Source organism: Saccostrea echinata, unplaced genomic scaffold (genome assembly GCF_033153115.1).
Source record: "Saccostrea echinata isolate AGI-Se365-2 ecotype Australia unplaced genomic scaffold, CSIRO_AGI_Sech_v1 ptg000052l, whole genome shotgun sequence".
Taxonomy (NCBI): domain Eukaryota; kingdom Metazoa; phylum Mollusca; class Bivalvia; order Ostreida; family Ostreidae; genus Saccostrea; species Saccostrea echinata.
In genome coordinates, this window is record NW_026889801.1 from 13,318,867 (window position 1) to 13,337,914 (window position 19,048).

At 32.6% G+C, this 19,048-nt stretch overlaps 1 protein-coding gene across 2 annotated transcripts in view; it reads right to left on the reverse strand.

Annotated features, from left to right (window-relative positions):
• Positions 1-18,446, reverse strand: part of LOC133203921 (uncharacterized) — a 30,522-nt gene extending 12,076 nt beyond the window's left edge. For both annotated transcript variants that reach the window (XM_061339717.1, XM_061339716.1), the window contains exons 1-5: positions 18,395-18,446; positions 13,659-13,731; positions 3,109-3,335; positions 2,462-2,578; positions 590-767 (exon numbers count right to left, since the gene is read on the reverse strand). In XM_061339717.1, coding sequence (XP_061195701.1) covers positions 590-767; positions 2,462-2,578; positions 3,109-3,335; positions 13,659-13,699 — 563 coding nt within the window. In that variant the 5' untranslated portion in view covers positions 13,700-13,731; positions 18,395-18,446. The remainder of the gene's footprint in view (positions 1-589; positions 768-2,461; positions 2,579-3,108; positions 3,336-13,658; positions 13,732-18,394) is intronic.
• Between the last annotated feature and the right edge of the window lie 602 nt (positions 18,447-19,048).

Below are 19,048 nucleotides of genomic sequence, written 5' to 3' on the forward strand. Positions count from 1 at the left end.
TTTTGGACGACGGTTTCCATAGCAACGGAATGCCTGAACAAATTAAAATATATTTTTAAGCAACACACTTGCCTTATTACTCCCCATAGTAAATATAAACATTTTCTGAATGGGGGCCTAAAATGGTCCTAAAATGGTCCAAACCAAATATAGTTCTTTTCGTAAGTTATGTGTTTATCTTTGCTTATAGTTTTGCTTATAAATCTACGTACATGTAATACAGGTGAACTATATATCTATCCTCTCTATTACGCTTCAAAATGTTTTGTCAGTTTTAAGGAGCTAGGATCACTTTATCCATAAAATGGCCCTGTTCATATACCAATTTAATGACTTGGTACAAATGCCCCATTTCAAGCATCAGTATTAAGTAGAGACTTAATGATTTCATTTTCTAATAACAAGGTTTCCTGTGAGATTATACATGTATGTATTCTTAAAAAAAGTCTTTGCGAAATTGCAATATTATTAATTTCGAACTTTTGAAATATTTCTTCTCTAGACAATCTATTTTAACCCTGACTTTATCAAGATTAATGCACTGCTAGGTTTGAAGTAATCTACGTATTTTCATCAAAAAGTAACTCACGATAATAACAATTGTGGGTGTTTTGAATTAAATGAAATTGAAGGTGTTGACTTTGTTCCATTTCCAGATGAATCCTGATTTCTTTCATCCGCTGAGGGGTGTTTGAATGATGTGATTTCGTCAGAAACTGTTGTGACACGTAAAGTTGTTTGTTGGGTCACATTGAAACATCCAGGATCTAGATCAAATTTTGCAAACAAATAGATGAAGTCTTTCAATAGCAAAGAAGCTTTAAATTAGTTTCGTCCTGAGACAACGATTCTGAGGTAAATGGACCACCCCCCCCCCCCTCCCATCCTATGATCATAGGAAAAATTACTGTGGAGTTGTCTTATGTCTCCCTCACTACTTGAGTATTGAACGTTACGTTAAAATCGTGATCACGTAAAAATCTTTTCACTGTCCGCGGGTGAACAGAGTCATTAGCATCCCTGCTTTCATTAAATTTATTTGTAATGTCCTGTAAAACTCATCCTCTGTTAGTTTAAGTATATACATGTCTAATTATCCGGTGTTGATCCCTTTATGAAAGCTTCCGAAAGTGTCATTTTCTTCTCAAATTTCTGACTTCACCAGTCGACAAATATTTTTTTTTCAATAAAGATCTGATGGTTGATTAAGGTATTTGTAATAAATTCATTATTACCGATGTTTTTGCCCCTCCATTTTCATATCCAGAATTTTTTTTTTTTTTTTTTTTTGGGGGGGGGGGGGACATCATTTGATATTTCTTTCGATTTCGTAGTCCCCGTTTATTTACAATTTGCAGACAGCAGACAATAAAAAAAAATGATATAATTACGTCATTTCCGATGTGAAGGTTTCGGATGTCAACACAGCATTTAATTAGAGTTATTGCCCATTTCCCGAGCAAAGCGCACATCGAGAACGACGCCATTGCGTAAAAATCGGGAATACTTTTTTCATAGCACTGTATGTATATTGTACGCAAACCATGACGTCGTCAAATTTCATTATTCCGCTATCACCTGGATATGTTGTTTAAGTTACCAAACTAATTTAAAAAAACAAGAGTGTGCTGTGCGTGCGATCAATTTTTGAACCAAGGCAGACTGCTGACAAATAAGTTGATATTACAGATATTGTAGAGATTTCGACAGCTTCCTTTGGAGTCAGCTTGTGTTAACTTCGTGGTTGTTATAATGATCTACTTATCAGATATAGTCTATAATAAAATTTAACCAATGAAACCTAATTTTAACTCGGTAGTATTATGACTAAGGTGGTTCATATCAATTGTTAGGCCATTGTTTTCGTAGCAAATTTGAATACGAATTATTCCGTCTACTTAATCAATACATTATTTGGGCTCAGGACAGGTGCCACCGGTCGACAGGCATCGGGCTGCAGCCCTGGAATTCCCGGGGCCCTGTCCACAGATAAATATTGTTTGTAGCTTTTTGGGATCGATCACTGTTCGTTATGTTCATTTTTTTTTCTTATAAAGGAGGCTGGGGGGGGGGGGGGTCAACAAATTAACCATCAGATATAACTTATTTTTTAGATATGATATCTTAAGCTGTCAACTATCATTTGTCAAAGAAAAAATTCATACATTTTAGTTTTAAAATTTTGATCATTTTTGTATATCTTTATATGGAGCTCTTCTTCTAAAGGAGATCAATATAGTCTAAAAATGGCCACGACCACCCAGCCCTCTTAAGAATGTTTCATACATACTGGTCCATAAGTGGATTTTCATGTACATGTAGCATCTACATGTACTTTACCGTAGTTATTTATATATCGCCTTCACAATCCCCAGTAAGACATATTCTGTTATTATGTACATGTATTAAACACTATCTCTTGAACCAAAGTTTGGAAGAAAAATAAAGCAAAACAACTCACATTTATATGCTTCCGTCGAAATATACCGTGTTGGACATGGATCAGAGTAAATACTACAATCACTTAAATGATTTTCTATTATTCTGTTTTCCTCTTCATTAAACTCTGCACAAACAGCTAAAAGGAAAAGAGGATTGTAATGTTATTACACACTGCTTAGATTTATTCTTAATCTTTAAAATAAAAAAAAAAAAATTAAAAAAGTACAAATTGAGGGAGCTAAGGCAGGACATACAATAAATATTGAGTTGAAGTTAGATCAGAATGACTCGCTTACAATGGTTCTTGATAAAATTATCGGAAATTTCAAGACATTAACTATTATATTCGGAATATCTTTAATTAAAAATTGATTAAAGTCTGGAATATTCATAAATTGTTAAACAATAATTATTTTTGGGTACATTTACATAGATAATCTAAATGAAGATCTATAGAGGCCATGAAGATTTAAAAATACTTTCAAACTTTTCAAACTTCTTTGAGATCCGAAGGTATGGGACACTAATATATATATATATATATATATATATATATATATATATATATATATATATATATATATATATATATATATATATATATATATATATATATATATACTTAAAATCAAGGAAACATGCAAAAACAGAAATGAGGAGACTTACGAAATGATATTACTTCCGGTGAACTACAAACTTCTAAAAGTCTGTTCTGTTCAGAATTTGGGAGACAATGATAAACAAAGTTGCCAGTTGTTGTACAATTATGTTCAGCTGCAGAACAGTTCTTTTTCTGCGCTGCACTATCCCAGTCTTTCTTACGTGTAGGACATGAAAATACATATGCTATTGTAGCAGAAGAAGCCTTGCAAGACGTACAGCATGACAATCTCCTGAAACAGAAGAATAATCGAAATCGTCACTTATATAAAATAAAACAATTCGATAGACGCAAGAATTCGGATGAATCTTTGCTATTGTAATGGCATTATCATATGCAATAAAACTTCAAAAAGGAATTATTAAAAAATAATCGTTATAACAGATCGTTATTTACAGAACTTGCTATGCTGAGCAAAAGATGTGACAAATGCTGAGAACAGTTTCGAGTCTTGTGAAGGAGGCGCTATTTAGTAAATACGAACAAAAATAATAATAATAATAATAATAATAAAAAAAAACAAATCCATGACATTTTTTTATAACAATTGTGTTTCCAATAAAGTAAATTATATTAACGAAACAGTCAGTCAATCTCTTTACCATTATTAGAAATAATAGATTCCAAGGGAAGTAGCTGAAAAATAATAATAACAAAAAACGGTGCGGGTTTATTTGTGTCTTGTTTCTATATTTGCATTTTAAGCCAAATACCTGGATGTCATAGGAAATGAAGATACAATAATGTAAATAATACATACACTTCATGAAAAAATAGGTTTTGGAGAAATCGTATGGTGAAAAATTATGCGAGGGCATACTCTATTTTATTTTACTGAAATAAGGTATATTTAGAAACAAAATATTCCAAGGTTTGCTATTATTGCTGCACAAATATCAACAGCCCAGTTGTATAATTTCTATTTGTAAAGTTTTAGGTTGAATAAGGATAAAAATGTACAGTCCAGCATAAGTTTCCTCAAATTCCGACCAAATGAGAAATTGCCTAGGATTTGTGCAGCAGTTTTATTAATCTATAGAATATATTCCTCTAAGCATTATACAATTTTTATTTTTAAAAAAAGGTAATTCCTTACGCCAAAGCTGTTCTGTTGATGTGTTTTATTACCTCCAGTAGATAAGATCGGTGACGTCTTAATATGATGTCATAAATGTTACTGGCTATAGCATGTGTACTAAGTACATGTATGCGTAAGAAAATAAATCAAAACTTTCTCTGAATGATTAATACACCTATGTTTTTATTAGCTCGCCTATACCTAGCCTTAACTCACATGCGCAGCACAGGCACGTAGTACGCGGGATTTTTTTTTTTTTTTTTTTTTTTTTGTTTTGTTTTGTTTTGTTTTGTTTTTGGATTTTAACCTCCCACCCCCCTTCCAGTTGGAAAAATGTTGCTACAGGCCTGTAACAAGTTGTTTTTATTGCTGTATATCAAATGTTGCGATGTCATTTAGCAAATAGTAATACATGTACATTTAAATGCCTGTACTGTTAAGTACGTTTTTAGGGACAAATATACCAATCAATATAGAAACTACCGCCACTATGTTTCATAATATATTCCTGAAATTGAGAGTGACGTATTGAATACAATTCATATTTAAAAGTAGTACGATTAATTATAATGATTCTAATTTCTCCCTGAATTTTTCATAATTTTTTTTTTCAGGTATGTGCAACTTTGTGATATAGTCACTACATGCATGTATATATGTGTACATCCATTTTGTTACCTATTATACTGTATGTACTTTATGTTGTTAAGATGTTGACACTCAATAGCCTACATATATAGTATGCCTTTTTAGGATATTTATGACACTTCTTAGTTGACTTTAGTTCTACAGCTTAAATATCTCTGACACGCAGATATCCAGATCAATTAAGTATAACATAATTGTATAAATAACTTTTAGTAAAAAGAATATATATTAAAAACGTTTTGTTAACCAGATATATATTCTTGTACGTAATTTCTAATGTTGGAGTTCCTTTTATAGGAAAACTCGGAACTCCCATGTAAAAAAAAATATTAAGCTCATACTGTACACCACGGTCATGTAAGTTTTTTCTTAGTTTATTTCTTTGCATGATTCATTAAAAAAGTGTTCTTTATCTTCGTTATGGTAATCATACATAGGACAACTTCAACTGTACAAGATGCATCAGCTATTATATAATGATTTTTAAGTGTGCATTAAGGTTACTAGCTTTATTACGTAATTGACAGTGAAGAATATTCTCTTTTCTGTAACCATAGTTGAGATATTTACAACTGCTGAATGTTCGTCTAATTTTTTTTTTTTTTTGTTCTGACTTAAAAATTGATAAAGAAGGTGACATATTTACATCAGAGCTAAGATAATTCCATAGTTTTATAGTTGAAGGAATAAAACTTTTTTATTAAGATACAGTCCTACATAATGGTAGAGAGAGATTAATACTTCTTTCTGATCTCAGACTATAAGAGCGCTGTACTGGTTGGAAAGGCTGTAATAATTCACAAAGATAAAATGGGGCAATTCTATAAAATAATGTTTATGATTTATTCTTCTCTGATATAATGGCTCCCAACGTAGTTCGTCATATAGAATAGATCTTGAAGAATATACCTGAAGGTGAAGCCCTAGATGTATATGTTTACTGGATTGTTCAATAATGCCTTTTGCAACCGCTGTTGAAATAACAACCACCATTGAAATAATTACTTCAATAGTGGTTGAGAGTGCATTTCAAACCAAACACATGTTGTAACCACTATTGCAATAACGTTCACTATTGAAATAATTATTTCAATAGTGGTTGAAGGTGCATTTCAAAACCAAACACAGGTTGCAACCACTATTGAAATAACGTTCCCTATTGAAATAATTATTTTAATAGTGGTTGAAAATGCATTTAAGGAGGCTGGGGGTCAACAAATTAACCACCAGATTTGACTTAATTTTTTAGATATGATATCTTAAGCTGTCAACTATCATTTGGCAAAGAAAAATTTCAAAAATTTTAGTTTTAAAATTTGATCATTTTCTATATCTTCATATGGAACTCTTCTTCTAAATGAGATCAATATAGGCTAAAAATGGCCACAACCCCCCAGCCTCTTTAACAACTGAACACAGGTTACAATCACTATGAAATAACGTTCACTTTGGAAGCAATGGTTTCAATAGAGGTTTTGAATGCTTTTCAAAACTTAAACCAGGTTGCAACCACTATTGAAATAATGTTCACTTTTGAAATAAAGATTTCAATAGTAATTGAAATAATGATTTCAATAGTGTTTGAATTAATTATTTTAAAAGTTCCTGAAAATGATTTCAAATGATGCACCAGAACTTCATTGCAAGACTTATTGAAAAAAAAACAACATACTATTAAGAAAAATATAAGGATGATTTTTTCATTGGGTATTCCAACAGAATAAATTAATTTATTGAACTTAAATTATGATGTGTAAATTTATTTTTCATTTCTTTTCTAGAAATTACCATTAATACACGGACATCTTTGATTTAACTGACATACAAAGTATGCAAATGGTATAAGCAAGCTTCCGCTGCATCTGGCAAACTCGGCAAAAAACAACACACAATCAATCAATATGATTATGCAAGTTTTAAGTACCGTAAATTTGTAAAAAAGGTTCATCTTTGCCATTGATTTGGAAAGGAAAGGATCATAAATATAGATAATGGTAGAAATTCGAATATCTACATTAAAAGAAAAATTGTATGTTTTTTTTTTTTTTTAAAGTCACTTTCGAGAATTGTTCACTCATATAGAGACGTCACCATATACGGGTGAAGGGTTTCAAACTTTGACCTTTACCTGGCACCCAGGGCCATTGAGCAGTGAGGGATCTTTATCGTGTCAACGTCTGCCGTGACACGGGACCTCGGTTTTTAAGGTCTCATCCGAAGTACCCGCAACTTTCACTTCAAAGTGCACAGCGCCTGTCGAAGGAACAGTTGCTACCCATTTCTTATCGACTTAGGTCAGTCACGGCCGAGATTCGAACTCACGACCTCCCGATCACGGAGTACTCTACCGACTGAGCTACCGTGAACGGTCATTAAAAGGAAGAAAGGAGCTGATATGTATATGTAAAAACTTTATGATGAACATATGGTTATTCTCAATAAAAAATGATATAGAATGGAACTAAATTCTTCCTCATATACACTACAAATATGGATAGTAAATCCATCGTCTACTCGTCAAGACATTGAAAAATACAGAACTTCAAGGAAAATTAGTATAGTATAGTATTACAATAGTGGGTTTTATTTCAATCGCGGTCACACGTATGAGATCGCTATTTAATAATGACCGCTATTAAAATAATTATTTCATTAGTGATCCTCATTTCAAACTACCGCTATTGAAATAATATCTACTATTGACATAATTTTTTCAATAGTGGTCATTATTTCAATAGTGGTTGGAACAATGCACAAACTATTGAAATGAGGACCACTACTGCAATTTTTTTTAAATAGTGGATATTATTGCAATAGCGGTTTGATACGTGTAACCACTATTGAATAACACCTCTAATGACATAATGTTTATACTTTAGTGAGTAGTTTTCTCGAATGGTTGATTTTAAAGAATTGACAAGTAGAAACGTTGGATTTACTATATATCCAGATTTGTAGTGTAGGCAAGTCCATGAATATAAGCGAGAATTTACTTCTATTCTATATTTTTTTTGATTAAAAATAACCATATTTTCATCAGAAAGTGTGTACACATATATATCACATAGATAATTTCTCTTTTATATTGATATTCTAATTTCTACCACTATCTGTATTTATAATCTTTTACTTTGCCCAATTAATAGCAAAATAACTTATAATTACTCGATAAGTTAAATCACAGATATCCATGTACTAATAATATTTCTAGACAGAAATTAAAACATAAAATTACATATCATATTTTAACTCAAAACATTAATTCATAATGTTAGAAAAGATGATGAAGACTTTTCAATAGTGGGGTTATTTCAATAAGGCTTGCAATGTGGTTTTGGTATTGAACTCATTGTCAGCAACTAAAAATGATTATTTCAGTCACTATTGGCCAAGGGCAACTTTTTCACCTTTAGGTCCAACAAATCATATGTTGCACGATTCCCAGTCTATAACTGTTTTGTTATACCCTTCACTTCAGATCGAACAATTAATAATCAATTACTTTCTTTGGTACATTTTGGCTTGATCAATAAAAAAAAAAACAATAGCAGAGAAGGAAAGAAATAATAATAACATTATTATATCACAAAAATTATTTATCAGAAAACTTAATCTTTCAACTAGCAAACGATAACTCTTTAGCTCTAAACTTCGTCTAATTCCGTGTCGATATTGAACGACGATTGATTACTTGTGACGTAGCAGTGACGTTGTGGTCCAACAATTCTTATGCTGGTCTGATAGACCGGTCAACAATGAAATTATTAGCCTGATGCAATAAACATTTTTTTTGTGGACCTTTTATTTGTAATAAATATATAGAAAGATATTTATAAGGGTATAAAAAATTCAATGTAAAACTTGGATTCCCTATTGTGGTCCTACCCTAACCCCGGGGGTCATGATTTGAACAATTTAGCATCTAAAGGTGTTTGTTGCGCATTAAAACTTGAACATTTTCAATATCTCTGGAACCGTTGACTCAAATTTAAAGGCATTATAATAAGCGAGGTTGCATTTTTCAAAATTGTGAACTTTGGGTCAGAGGTTCGTGTGTTAGAACTCTATTAATACTTTAGCAAAAATGTATTTATTCTTTGAAAAACTTCCTCTCTGATTCTTGCTACTAAGTAGGAAAAAAATAATGTATGGTTACATATGAAAGATGAGCAAAGGTTACTTAACATAAATGGTGATTGTCTTGCCCAAAGGGCTTGCAATTATACATGTATGTGTGTGTAAGGCAGGATAAACTAATCATAGAGATGCATCATACAATGTATGTGCATGAATTTTCTAAAATATAGGTATCAAGCAGACAAACAAAGTATGAGCAAGGGTGCTTTTAACAGATTTGTTAAATTCAGAACCACTTTGTCATTGATTCTGGTCCTAGGATAGAGCTCTTTTGATCTGGCATGAATTTTTTGCTGTAAATTAAGAGAAGTTGTTAAGTTTTTTTTGCAATTCACGTATAATATTAAAGACTTCTTACTTATAAAAAAAAAAAAAACAACATTTTTTTTTAACACTGTACTTTTTAATAATGTTTAAAAACCAAAACAAGATGCCACGTGCACTAAAAACTGCACAGCTTCACGCCGGTCTGTTGTGTTGTAAAAATAGTGAGATTTACAAATGGAATGTATACTACGTAATTGACGGTAGTAACGTGTTCGTACAATGATAATTCAATTTTCCTTACTTTTATCACTTTGAACTCGTGTATTTTTATGAAGAATTTTTTTCTGCTCATTGTCCGATGAATGTAATGTCAATTTTAGTAACCGAGCTACTTTTCATTATACATTTTGATACGATTACTGACCGTGTTTATGCCTTTCTAATAATTCTTGAGACGCGACTGTTTTACAAACTAATACCTTCTCAAAGGAATGATGATTTCTTTTCATGATTTAAATTCAGCTTCTGTAAATCTTTTGTTTCTCTCCGTGTGCTTTGAAAGAAAAATTTTTTATCGTGTGTTTCTATTTTTGAATTATACAATAAAAACATTGTTGAGTAGAGAAAAGAAAAATATTCAAATAAATTATTAAGCGAGGTAATTGTTGTCAATTGGTAATGCCGGAGATGGTAAGGGATATAACTCTGTAAAGAAGCACGTGTTTTGCGTTTTTATTTATAACAAATAACAATTCACATTGAATTAGTACAAATTGAAAACCAAACTATAAAAGAATATTATGTAGGTTATAGAAATTAAATAATAAGAAGGACCCTAGACTAGGCCTACGTTGTCCGGATGTTAGTGTTATTATCACATTCTCACGTATTTCGTCTGTACATCAACTTTATACAGGGTATTAATCAAATTAACTGTCAATCATGATGTACGTGTATTAAGGTGTATCGACGGCAAGTTTATTTCTAGATTTTATTTTAGCTGAAGATATCTTTTTTATATATATATATTCCATTGCACTCCACTCGACGTGTCACCGTTGACCGTTTGCTTGCTGACAACAACGGAAGTTTCTGTCTGCTTCAATTATGTTGTAATCGCTGTGAGAATTGCAAATTTTCATTACTTGCGTAACCGACGACGTAGTAAATTATTACAAAAACAATAAAACACAACTGGGAATTTTTCAAATTTATAACTTTGAAAAGAAAATTATACTCGCCTTCTTTATAACAGGCTTTTAGATCCGCTCCCGAGAATCGTGTAATTTTCCAATCAATATATTTCTACACAGCTGTCGGCATGTAAATTTCGTGCACATTTTTTTTCAATTAGCTAAATAATGAATATGTACATGAAAAGTAACACATGTTTTTCGCTGAAATTGAATTATAAGCATTGACTATATAAATTATTTTGTTCATCGAGAATAAATCTAAAAAACGAATCGCATACTTTTGTTATGAAAGCCTTCGGCTTTCTCGATGAACAAAATGATTTGTTTAGTCAATCCCATATTAAGTCTATTTTATTTGAGTGCAATGTGCAGCGTTCAAATAGTTCTGAGTGACATGACAGCTCCGCCCCCTTGTGTATTCTGAATTTGCGGTCTCCCTGTTGTTGTTTTGTTTACTTTCAGCAGAGAGGTGTTTAAGATAAAAAATAAAAAAAAACATAAATTTCTTACAAAATTTTAACAAGGAGAAATAGATATACATGTAATTACTATATGTCTTCAGGTGCTCTAAATTTACACCATTGTAGTCTAGAATTAATTTTTAAAAAAATGAAAGTAGTTAAAAAGGGAAGTCAGGAAATGATTTTTATCCCTTAAATTAAACTTTAATACAGGTGTTTGAAACAAGATTATCTAGGTCTATTTAATTAATTAATGCTATCAAATTATGTACTCAAAGTTTGCATCAGCACTATTTAAAAAAACAAAAAACAAAACAAACATGTTATTACAGTAAGATATTCAGAGGGACGTACTGTACTGGATTTTTTTTTAATTGAAAAAGCTAAAACCATGCTAAAAAAAAAAAAAGCGCATTCCATGCTATTTTTTAATGCCCTCAAATAAAACCTAATAATTAATTTATTAAACGACCATGAAATAAAATTATTCTACAATTCTTCCGTCATATAAACAATGTGAACAAGTATTTGGGGATTTATTCATGAATTAGTTTTTAATTTATACACAAGTTATCAAAAGGTATATTTATTCAAAAACTAAACATTTGAAAATATCGGGAATTGAGTGGTGTCAACACTTGAGGTTTCAATAGCCTTTGGACATGATTAGCAGAAAGTCAATGAATGGTATCAGTGTTACACATCACTGAACACGCTGGTCAACAATGACACTATTTTCAATCTATGAACTGCAAAAAATCTTTGTTTCAATAAATGTGTATAGATTTATTTCGGGATTAATTATTTTTAAACATAATCTGAGGGTTCCATTCGCGTGATTTACAGATGTACACTCAGATGTACACTTAAAACTGAGTGGAGTGTTATTGTTTACTGTTACATAGAGAATCTAACGATAATCAAATTGGCAAGTCAGTGAAAATAATCATGACTGAAATGTAATACTAGGCAAAATTTTACAAAGAATTTTTCAAAAGTCCCAGTACTTTTCAGTAAGAAAAATGCATTCAGAGTATAATATGGGAATCGGCCTTGCTCTATAATTATAAAATCTATTTAAACTAATTCTGATAGAAAACAAAATAATTCAAGTTGAATTTTCTAGAAAAATAAATAAATATGGAAACCAATATCAATGACAGAAAATGAAGAAATTGATTTATTTTGGTGAAAAATTAATATACCACATAACTTTGTTTAAATAATCATATTATTAGTAGGTGTGAATGTCTTCTTAGTTCAATATTTATTATTTGTTTCTATACACGTACTTTAATTTTCTTAACAGTTCAGAAATGACTGTCAAATAACAATTGTAAATATTTGTTGTTACTGCTCAGAAAGAAATGCCTCATTAATTTCCACTGCCTTTTATAGTTACATTGTTTATTGGTAATTTCATTTCTGAGTAAGCTCCGCCCAATAAATTAATTAACCCCGCCCATTGGGACTGCTGGGACTGCTTTCTGGGACCGCTGGGACTGCCGGACCGCGCAGCTCTGTTAAGGCTGCATAAAGGGGGCGGGGCTAATTTATACGGGAAAAGCTTACTGTGACATCACACAAATATAGCAATTCTTCACAATATCAGAAAATGAACTAATTTGCGAATCTAAACTGCATAAGAGTAATGAACTACATCAAAACTTACCACTGCATTCATTTTTGTCGCTAGTTAAATCCCACACAGCAAGATATAAACAAGTCACTGATTGCAATGCACTTGTCGACATGACGTCATTACAGTAAACTTTGACGCATTTTATGTGCAGTGAGAGGCGGATCAAGTCATTTTTTCACAGTGAAAAATGCATTTTATTATTAAACAGAATATTATTTGAAAATCTTAGGTAGACCATTAATACAAATCTGAAATGTTTGTTTAGTGCCATTATTTTAAAAATATCGAGAGAATGTATTTAATTAATTCTACCGTGTTTTTGTCTACAGGATGTGCATGTTTCACGCCGAGGTGCCTCGTTAAATCGCCTTATCGTAAGGGCATGCACTTAATAGATCTTGTCCATTTTTTGAATACACATAATGGACATATTCCTTAACTTGAAAAGTGCTGCTGCTTTCCTCAAATCGATAGCATAACTTAATAAATACATAAAATACTTGATAAAGGTCACACATAATTCGACATTAGCAAGATAACTTGAAATTTAAACTAATAAAATGCGAATTCTATTTAAAGCAGCAGCACTTTCCATAAACTACAAGTTATATAGAAACAATTTATTACTTTAATTTTTAATCTTAACTAGGGTATGCCCTTGCGATATTGAAATTTGTTTGTGACCTACATACAGTACACAATACATGCATTTATCACGTGACTATCAAATAACGTGACCAAACCAAATTCAGTACAGAGCGGGGTATACAATGTTATTTCAGAGAATGTTAAAGTCATAAGATAATATAGTACCTTTACAAAATTAAAATTCATTTTAAAAAGGTATGTATTTAAGCACGTTTATATTCTGTTGATTTCTTCGAAGTACGCCTTAACAGTGCTGCGCGCTGTGGGACTGTGCTGGGACTGCAGTGGGACTGCTCTGGGACCGCTGTGGAACTGCTCTGGGACCGCTGTGGGACTGCTTTAGCAGTCCCAGAAAGCAGTCCCCGGGACTGCTCTGGGACTGCTTTGTGTCAGGTTGGGTCTGGTTGGTACTGTAGATGCATAATCATATCCAAAAGAATCAAGGTTGGGCTTATAGGTCTTTTTGGATAACACTTACAGTAAAGCAAGTACAACGTGGAGAATAATTAATAAATCCATCTGCAATCTTTTGTTTTTCTCTTCCTAAAGACCTGAAATAGAGAATAAATCAAAGATGTTATAAATGAAATGTCTTAAAGATGCATTCAATAAAAATAATTCAATATATTCAGGCACGTAGCATCGGGGAGGGGGGGGGGCTTTTTTCCAAACATTACTTTTGACTATTGAAAATGTTCATTGAAATGTCGGTTACCGCCCCCCCCCCTCTTTTGGTGCAGTAAAGTCAAATAAGGGTAATGTAGTAGTGTATGTATAAAATTTGTAAATGGAAGAAGTTGAAACCTAACCCCCCCCCCCCCCACACACACACACACATACAAAACAGGATTTTCGGGTTTGGACAACCACTCCCCCCCCTTTTATTTTTGCTTGTCAAGTTTTTCAGGTAAGTTTTTTTTTTTTCTCTGGTTGCCCCCCCCCCCCTCCGATATAATAAAAACGATGCTACGTCCCTGATATCATCGACGAAGCTCTATCCTTTAAAGTAATGTGTCCGTTTTGGTTGGGAGTTCGGATAACTGTTTCAATGTCTGAGTATCCTCAGATTATGACTATGCCTGAAATTTTTCCCTGATACCCCCAGGCATTGTTCAAAACTTTTACAGTAATATTCAGTTTGATGAACTCGAACAATCAATCGCTTTTACACTGCTTGGTGGCCATATATAAATACTCAATTAAAGACCATTTTCTGATTGTTTTAGAAAATGTACATGGGGAATGAAATATATGGAGATAACGAACAGTATTCAAGCTCAAAAGTCCATTAAACATTACAAAATAGGTGCAGAGCAAACACGGACCTCCAAAACATCAGAGGTGGGATCAGGTGCCATGGAGGAGTCAACATCCACTGCCGACCGGTCACACCCGCCGTGTGCTCCTTGTCATGATCGGGAAATAAGGGAAAAATCCGTCGACAATTCAGTGTGTAAATAATAGCCTAACAATTGGTATGAAAAACGCGAGTCAGCATTTGACTCAATGATAAATTGTATTTGCTGACAAGGTCATTGTATCGACCATAGAACTTACTAAATGATGACCTTAAACGAGACTGCTGATATTCTTGTTTCATCAGCTTGTTTGTCAATAGTATACCTCGTTTTAGAAATTGTACATACGTAGAAGCATGCTCTTGCGTATCGAATCAACTGAGAGATATAAATCCCGTATGCAGGTGATGAAGGTATATTGCTGCATAAGTAAGGGAAGTTGACGATTGAAAAGTTAAAGTCATCACGTTTATCATAAAGCTTGGTTGTTAGATTACCATTAACGTCTTTTTCAAGTAAAAAATCCCAATATGAAACAGATGTGTCAGACTCTAAAGTATCTTTTATCTCAAGCTCACGGGGATATATCGTATCGACATAAGAATGGAAATAACAATTGTTGATTGACAATACGTCGTCGATATATCTAAATTTCGAGTTGAAGGCCACAGCAAGTGTTTTCTTCTTTTCACGTATAAGATTTTGGACAAATTCTGCTTCATATGAATACAAAAAAGGTCTGCTAATAATGGGAAATCAGACGTTATATTAGGTAGTTAGAGAGAACAGTTCCTTAATTATAATATATAAAACTTGTATTTAAAAACTACTTTTAACTTAGTCTAAATCGTTGTTTTGTTTCAATTTTATTTTCATTTCTATTTCTTTCCAGATGAGCATTAATATACGACTTTATAAATTAAGAAAATGGGAATGAGCAAATCGTTGATTCAAGATATTTATTACTTATTTATTATTACGAAAGATCTAATTATATATATATATTTATAAGAAAATGTACAGTTTTCAAATTTTAATTTACTACCGCTTTCAGGATTTTCTCACATCCATCTTTAGGTGTACATAGAATATGTATCTAATTTGTTTGTTCTGCAATATCTTTCTGCAAATTCATATAATCATGAACATCCAAACTTTTCCCCATTAAGTTCCCATGTTAAAAAAATCTTCGCACCCCAACCACTCTGGGGCCACTGTTTGGCACGACCTGGGGCGATCTGAATATTAATATAAACAAGATGTATTTGTGAAACACTGATGCCCCCTTATGGCAACTTATAGCAAAGACTAAACTTTCTCAAATGCAAATCAAATATGTTGGTACCCAAAGTAATACCCAGTAACCAGGAATATACCTGTGAAATATGAGAGCTCTAGCATTGAATAGATATGGAAAAGGTTAAAGTTTTTCAAAAGTCAAACATCAAGGTCAAGGTCAAATGTTAAAAAAATAATGGTGTCTAAGGAAAGGCCTTCTCACAAGAAATATACTGGTGAAATATGAAAGCTGAAACACCTATCGTTCAAAAGTTATGACCAAGATTTACGTTTTCCAAAAGTAGGTCAAACTCCAAGGTCAATGGATTACAATTGTTGGTATTCAAAGGAAGGTCTTGTCACAAGGATTACATATGTGAAGTATGAAATCCCTAGCACCAATGGTTCACAAGTTATGGCCAAGGTTAGTTTTTCAAAAGTAGGTCAAACTCCAAGGTCAAGGTCAAAGGGTCAAAGTTGTTGGTATCCAAAGGAAGGTCTTGTCACAGGATTACATATGAAAAGAATGAAAGTCCTAGCAACAATTGTTCAAAAGTTATTGCCAAGGTTAAAGTTTGTCAAAAGTAGGTCAATCTCCAAGGTCATGGTCAAAGGGTCAAAGTTGTTGGTATCCAAAGAAATATCGTGTCACAAGAATTGCATATATGAAGTATGGAAGCCTTAGCAACAACGGTTCAAAAGTTATGGCCAATGTTGAAGTTTTTCAAAAGCAGGTCAAACTCCAAGGTCAAGATCAAAGGGTCAAAGTTGTTGGTATCCAAAGGAAGGTCTTGTCACAAGGATTACACATGTGAAGTATGAAAGCCCTAGCTCCATTTGTTCAAAAGTTATGACCAAGGTTAAAGTTGGGTAAAATTTTGTAAAACTAGGTCAAACTCCAAGGTCAAGGTCAAAAGGTCAAATATGGTGATATCTAAAGAAAGGTCTTATAACAAGGTGTACACATGTGAAATATGAAGCTCCAACCAATCAAAAGTTATGGGCAATGTTAAAGTTTTTGCGGACAAACAGACAAACAGACAGACAGACGGACGGACAAATTTTCGATACAGGGGCATAAAAATATTGTTTGATGTTCAGCATTTCTTTTAAGATTTCTCTTGCAAAATCCGAACAAATTTTATTCTGCACTATATAGAAATGCTTGAATGTTAATAACACTAATTATAGTCTTGCTGTTCCTTAGAGAAATAATCTGGCTCTGTTGTTCTTCAAACAATTTTTGTCGGGCCAAGACAAAACTCTTGTGTAGAGGGCAAAGCTCCCAGATTTATAATCAAAAGATTGTTAGAGTAAAATATAATCGTCATAATATGAGACAAAGACACGTAGAAGAAGGGGACCTTTATCTACATAAACACATTATTTACTTAAGTAGAGAGTGAGAGATGTAATTATAAATACGTAGGCACGTGTGCAAAAATACATGTACTTTAAACATGGAAAAAGTACGTCATATATTTAGGCCATTCCAAGTTTTTTCTCTGTTTAGCGTCCACCCATCATTCAAAAGCCTACCTACCTATTTGCAAAAAACACACAAGACAAAAAATAAAACACATATTTCATAGTAATAAAAATGACGTCATTCAAGGGATTTGATTTCATCTATTTTTCTTGTAGGAAGATCTATTCTTCAGCAAAATCAATTAAAGCATTAAATGCTTAAAATATACCTAATATGACATATTGTAGACAAATATATAGAGAAATTGAGAGATTTCTCAGATTTCGACCAGAATAATCAACTTTAGGACTCCTGATTTTGTTTGTTTTTTTCTGATATGGGTATCAAAAATCAAAGCGCACGCGGACGCTAAACATAGAAAAAACTTGGAATGACCTTATTTTTTATACATGCATACAATATTGAGGAAATATGGATTCATCACGTGAATATGCTATCGAACGAAGGAAATAAGATACATGTCAATTAGGTACGTCCTGTTACAAGTTTTATTTTTGGTACGAAGCACATAATTAAGATCGAAAAAAAAGGTCGGTCTACCAATCAAGGGCCCTTCAGAAAGAGGGACAGGTGGTGTACATTTATATTTTACATATTAATATTATTCTATTAAAATTAACTACTAAGGTCAATTCAAAAAAAAAAAAAAAAAAAAAAAAAAAAAACAATTAAACAATTGCAATGTACAATCGCGTGAATACATTGAACATTTTTTTATCACTTGCATAATCTGACATTTATTTCACGTTAATTTTGCAGTATAAACATTTAGCATGTATACGTCTCGTCTGGAGTGTGAGTGAGAGAGGGGGTTTCATTAACATCGTTCTTTCCTATAATCGATATCACACTAAATTTTACACACAGATGCTATGTTGACAACATTCAATGTACAGCTGTTGCAATTATTCAACGTATACTCTCTAAATCTTAATCACGAGACGCCAAAATCCCCCTCACAGTGTTTGAAAGTGCTTATAAATTCTCTCTCCCTCACAATCGATCGATCATTTTGGGGTTATTAAGTGCTAACATGTAAAATGACTCAACGCAAGGCAGAGACTGATGAGAGTAAGAACTATTACGGATAATAGACTGGTAAACTGACATTGGTTTACGTGCGCAAGCGCCCAGCACTGGTTCTCTCACCTTGGTTTCAGTCGCTGCCGCTAGGAATTACAAGGACAGGTAACACCGCCGCCATGACAGTGGAAAATCTCACTGTTTTGTAGCGCATAGTAATTGCGCATTCTAAAAATACATAGCATCCATGCTTGCGGAGAATAATGTTAGGTGGATCCAGTGATCTAAGTAACAGAGATAACAAATCGTAGCATATTTAAATTGAAGAATAAAACAATGAAAAACGGGGAAAATATTCAAATAACACGATAGTGACTGTATTGATTAAGAATATAGTTTACAAATGTCACAATGAACTCGACAATGTTCCATTAGTGTTAACATTTGCGATCCTGACGTATAAAGAAATTTACAGCGAATTATGCAGTTGGAGAGACGAGTAAAACGGTAGCATTCCCTGTAGACTTGAAAAGATAAATAAAGGTAAAGAACACGTTATGTCACAGTTGAATCAATGATTTATCATACCAATGGGCGAATGGCAAATATGCATGCAAGTAAAAAAAATCATAGATTGTAGGCCTGTGATATCGCTTGCCAATGATTTTTAAGGAAGCACTTCTTAACGGTTTTAGGTGGTTTTAGATAGTTAAATATTCCGTGTACTTTCTTTATTTACAGCAGTGTGGAGTGCAGAAAGAAGGTTTGTTTACATCAGCA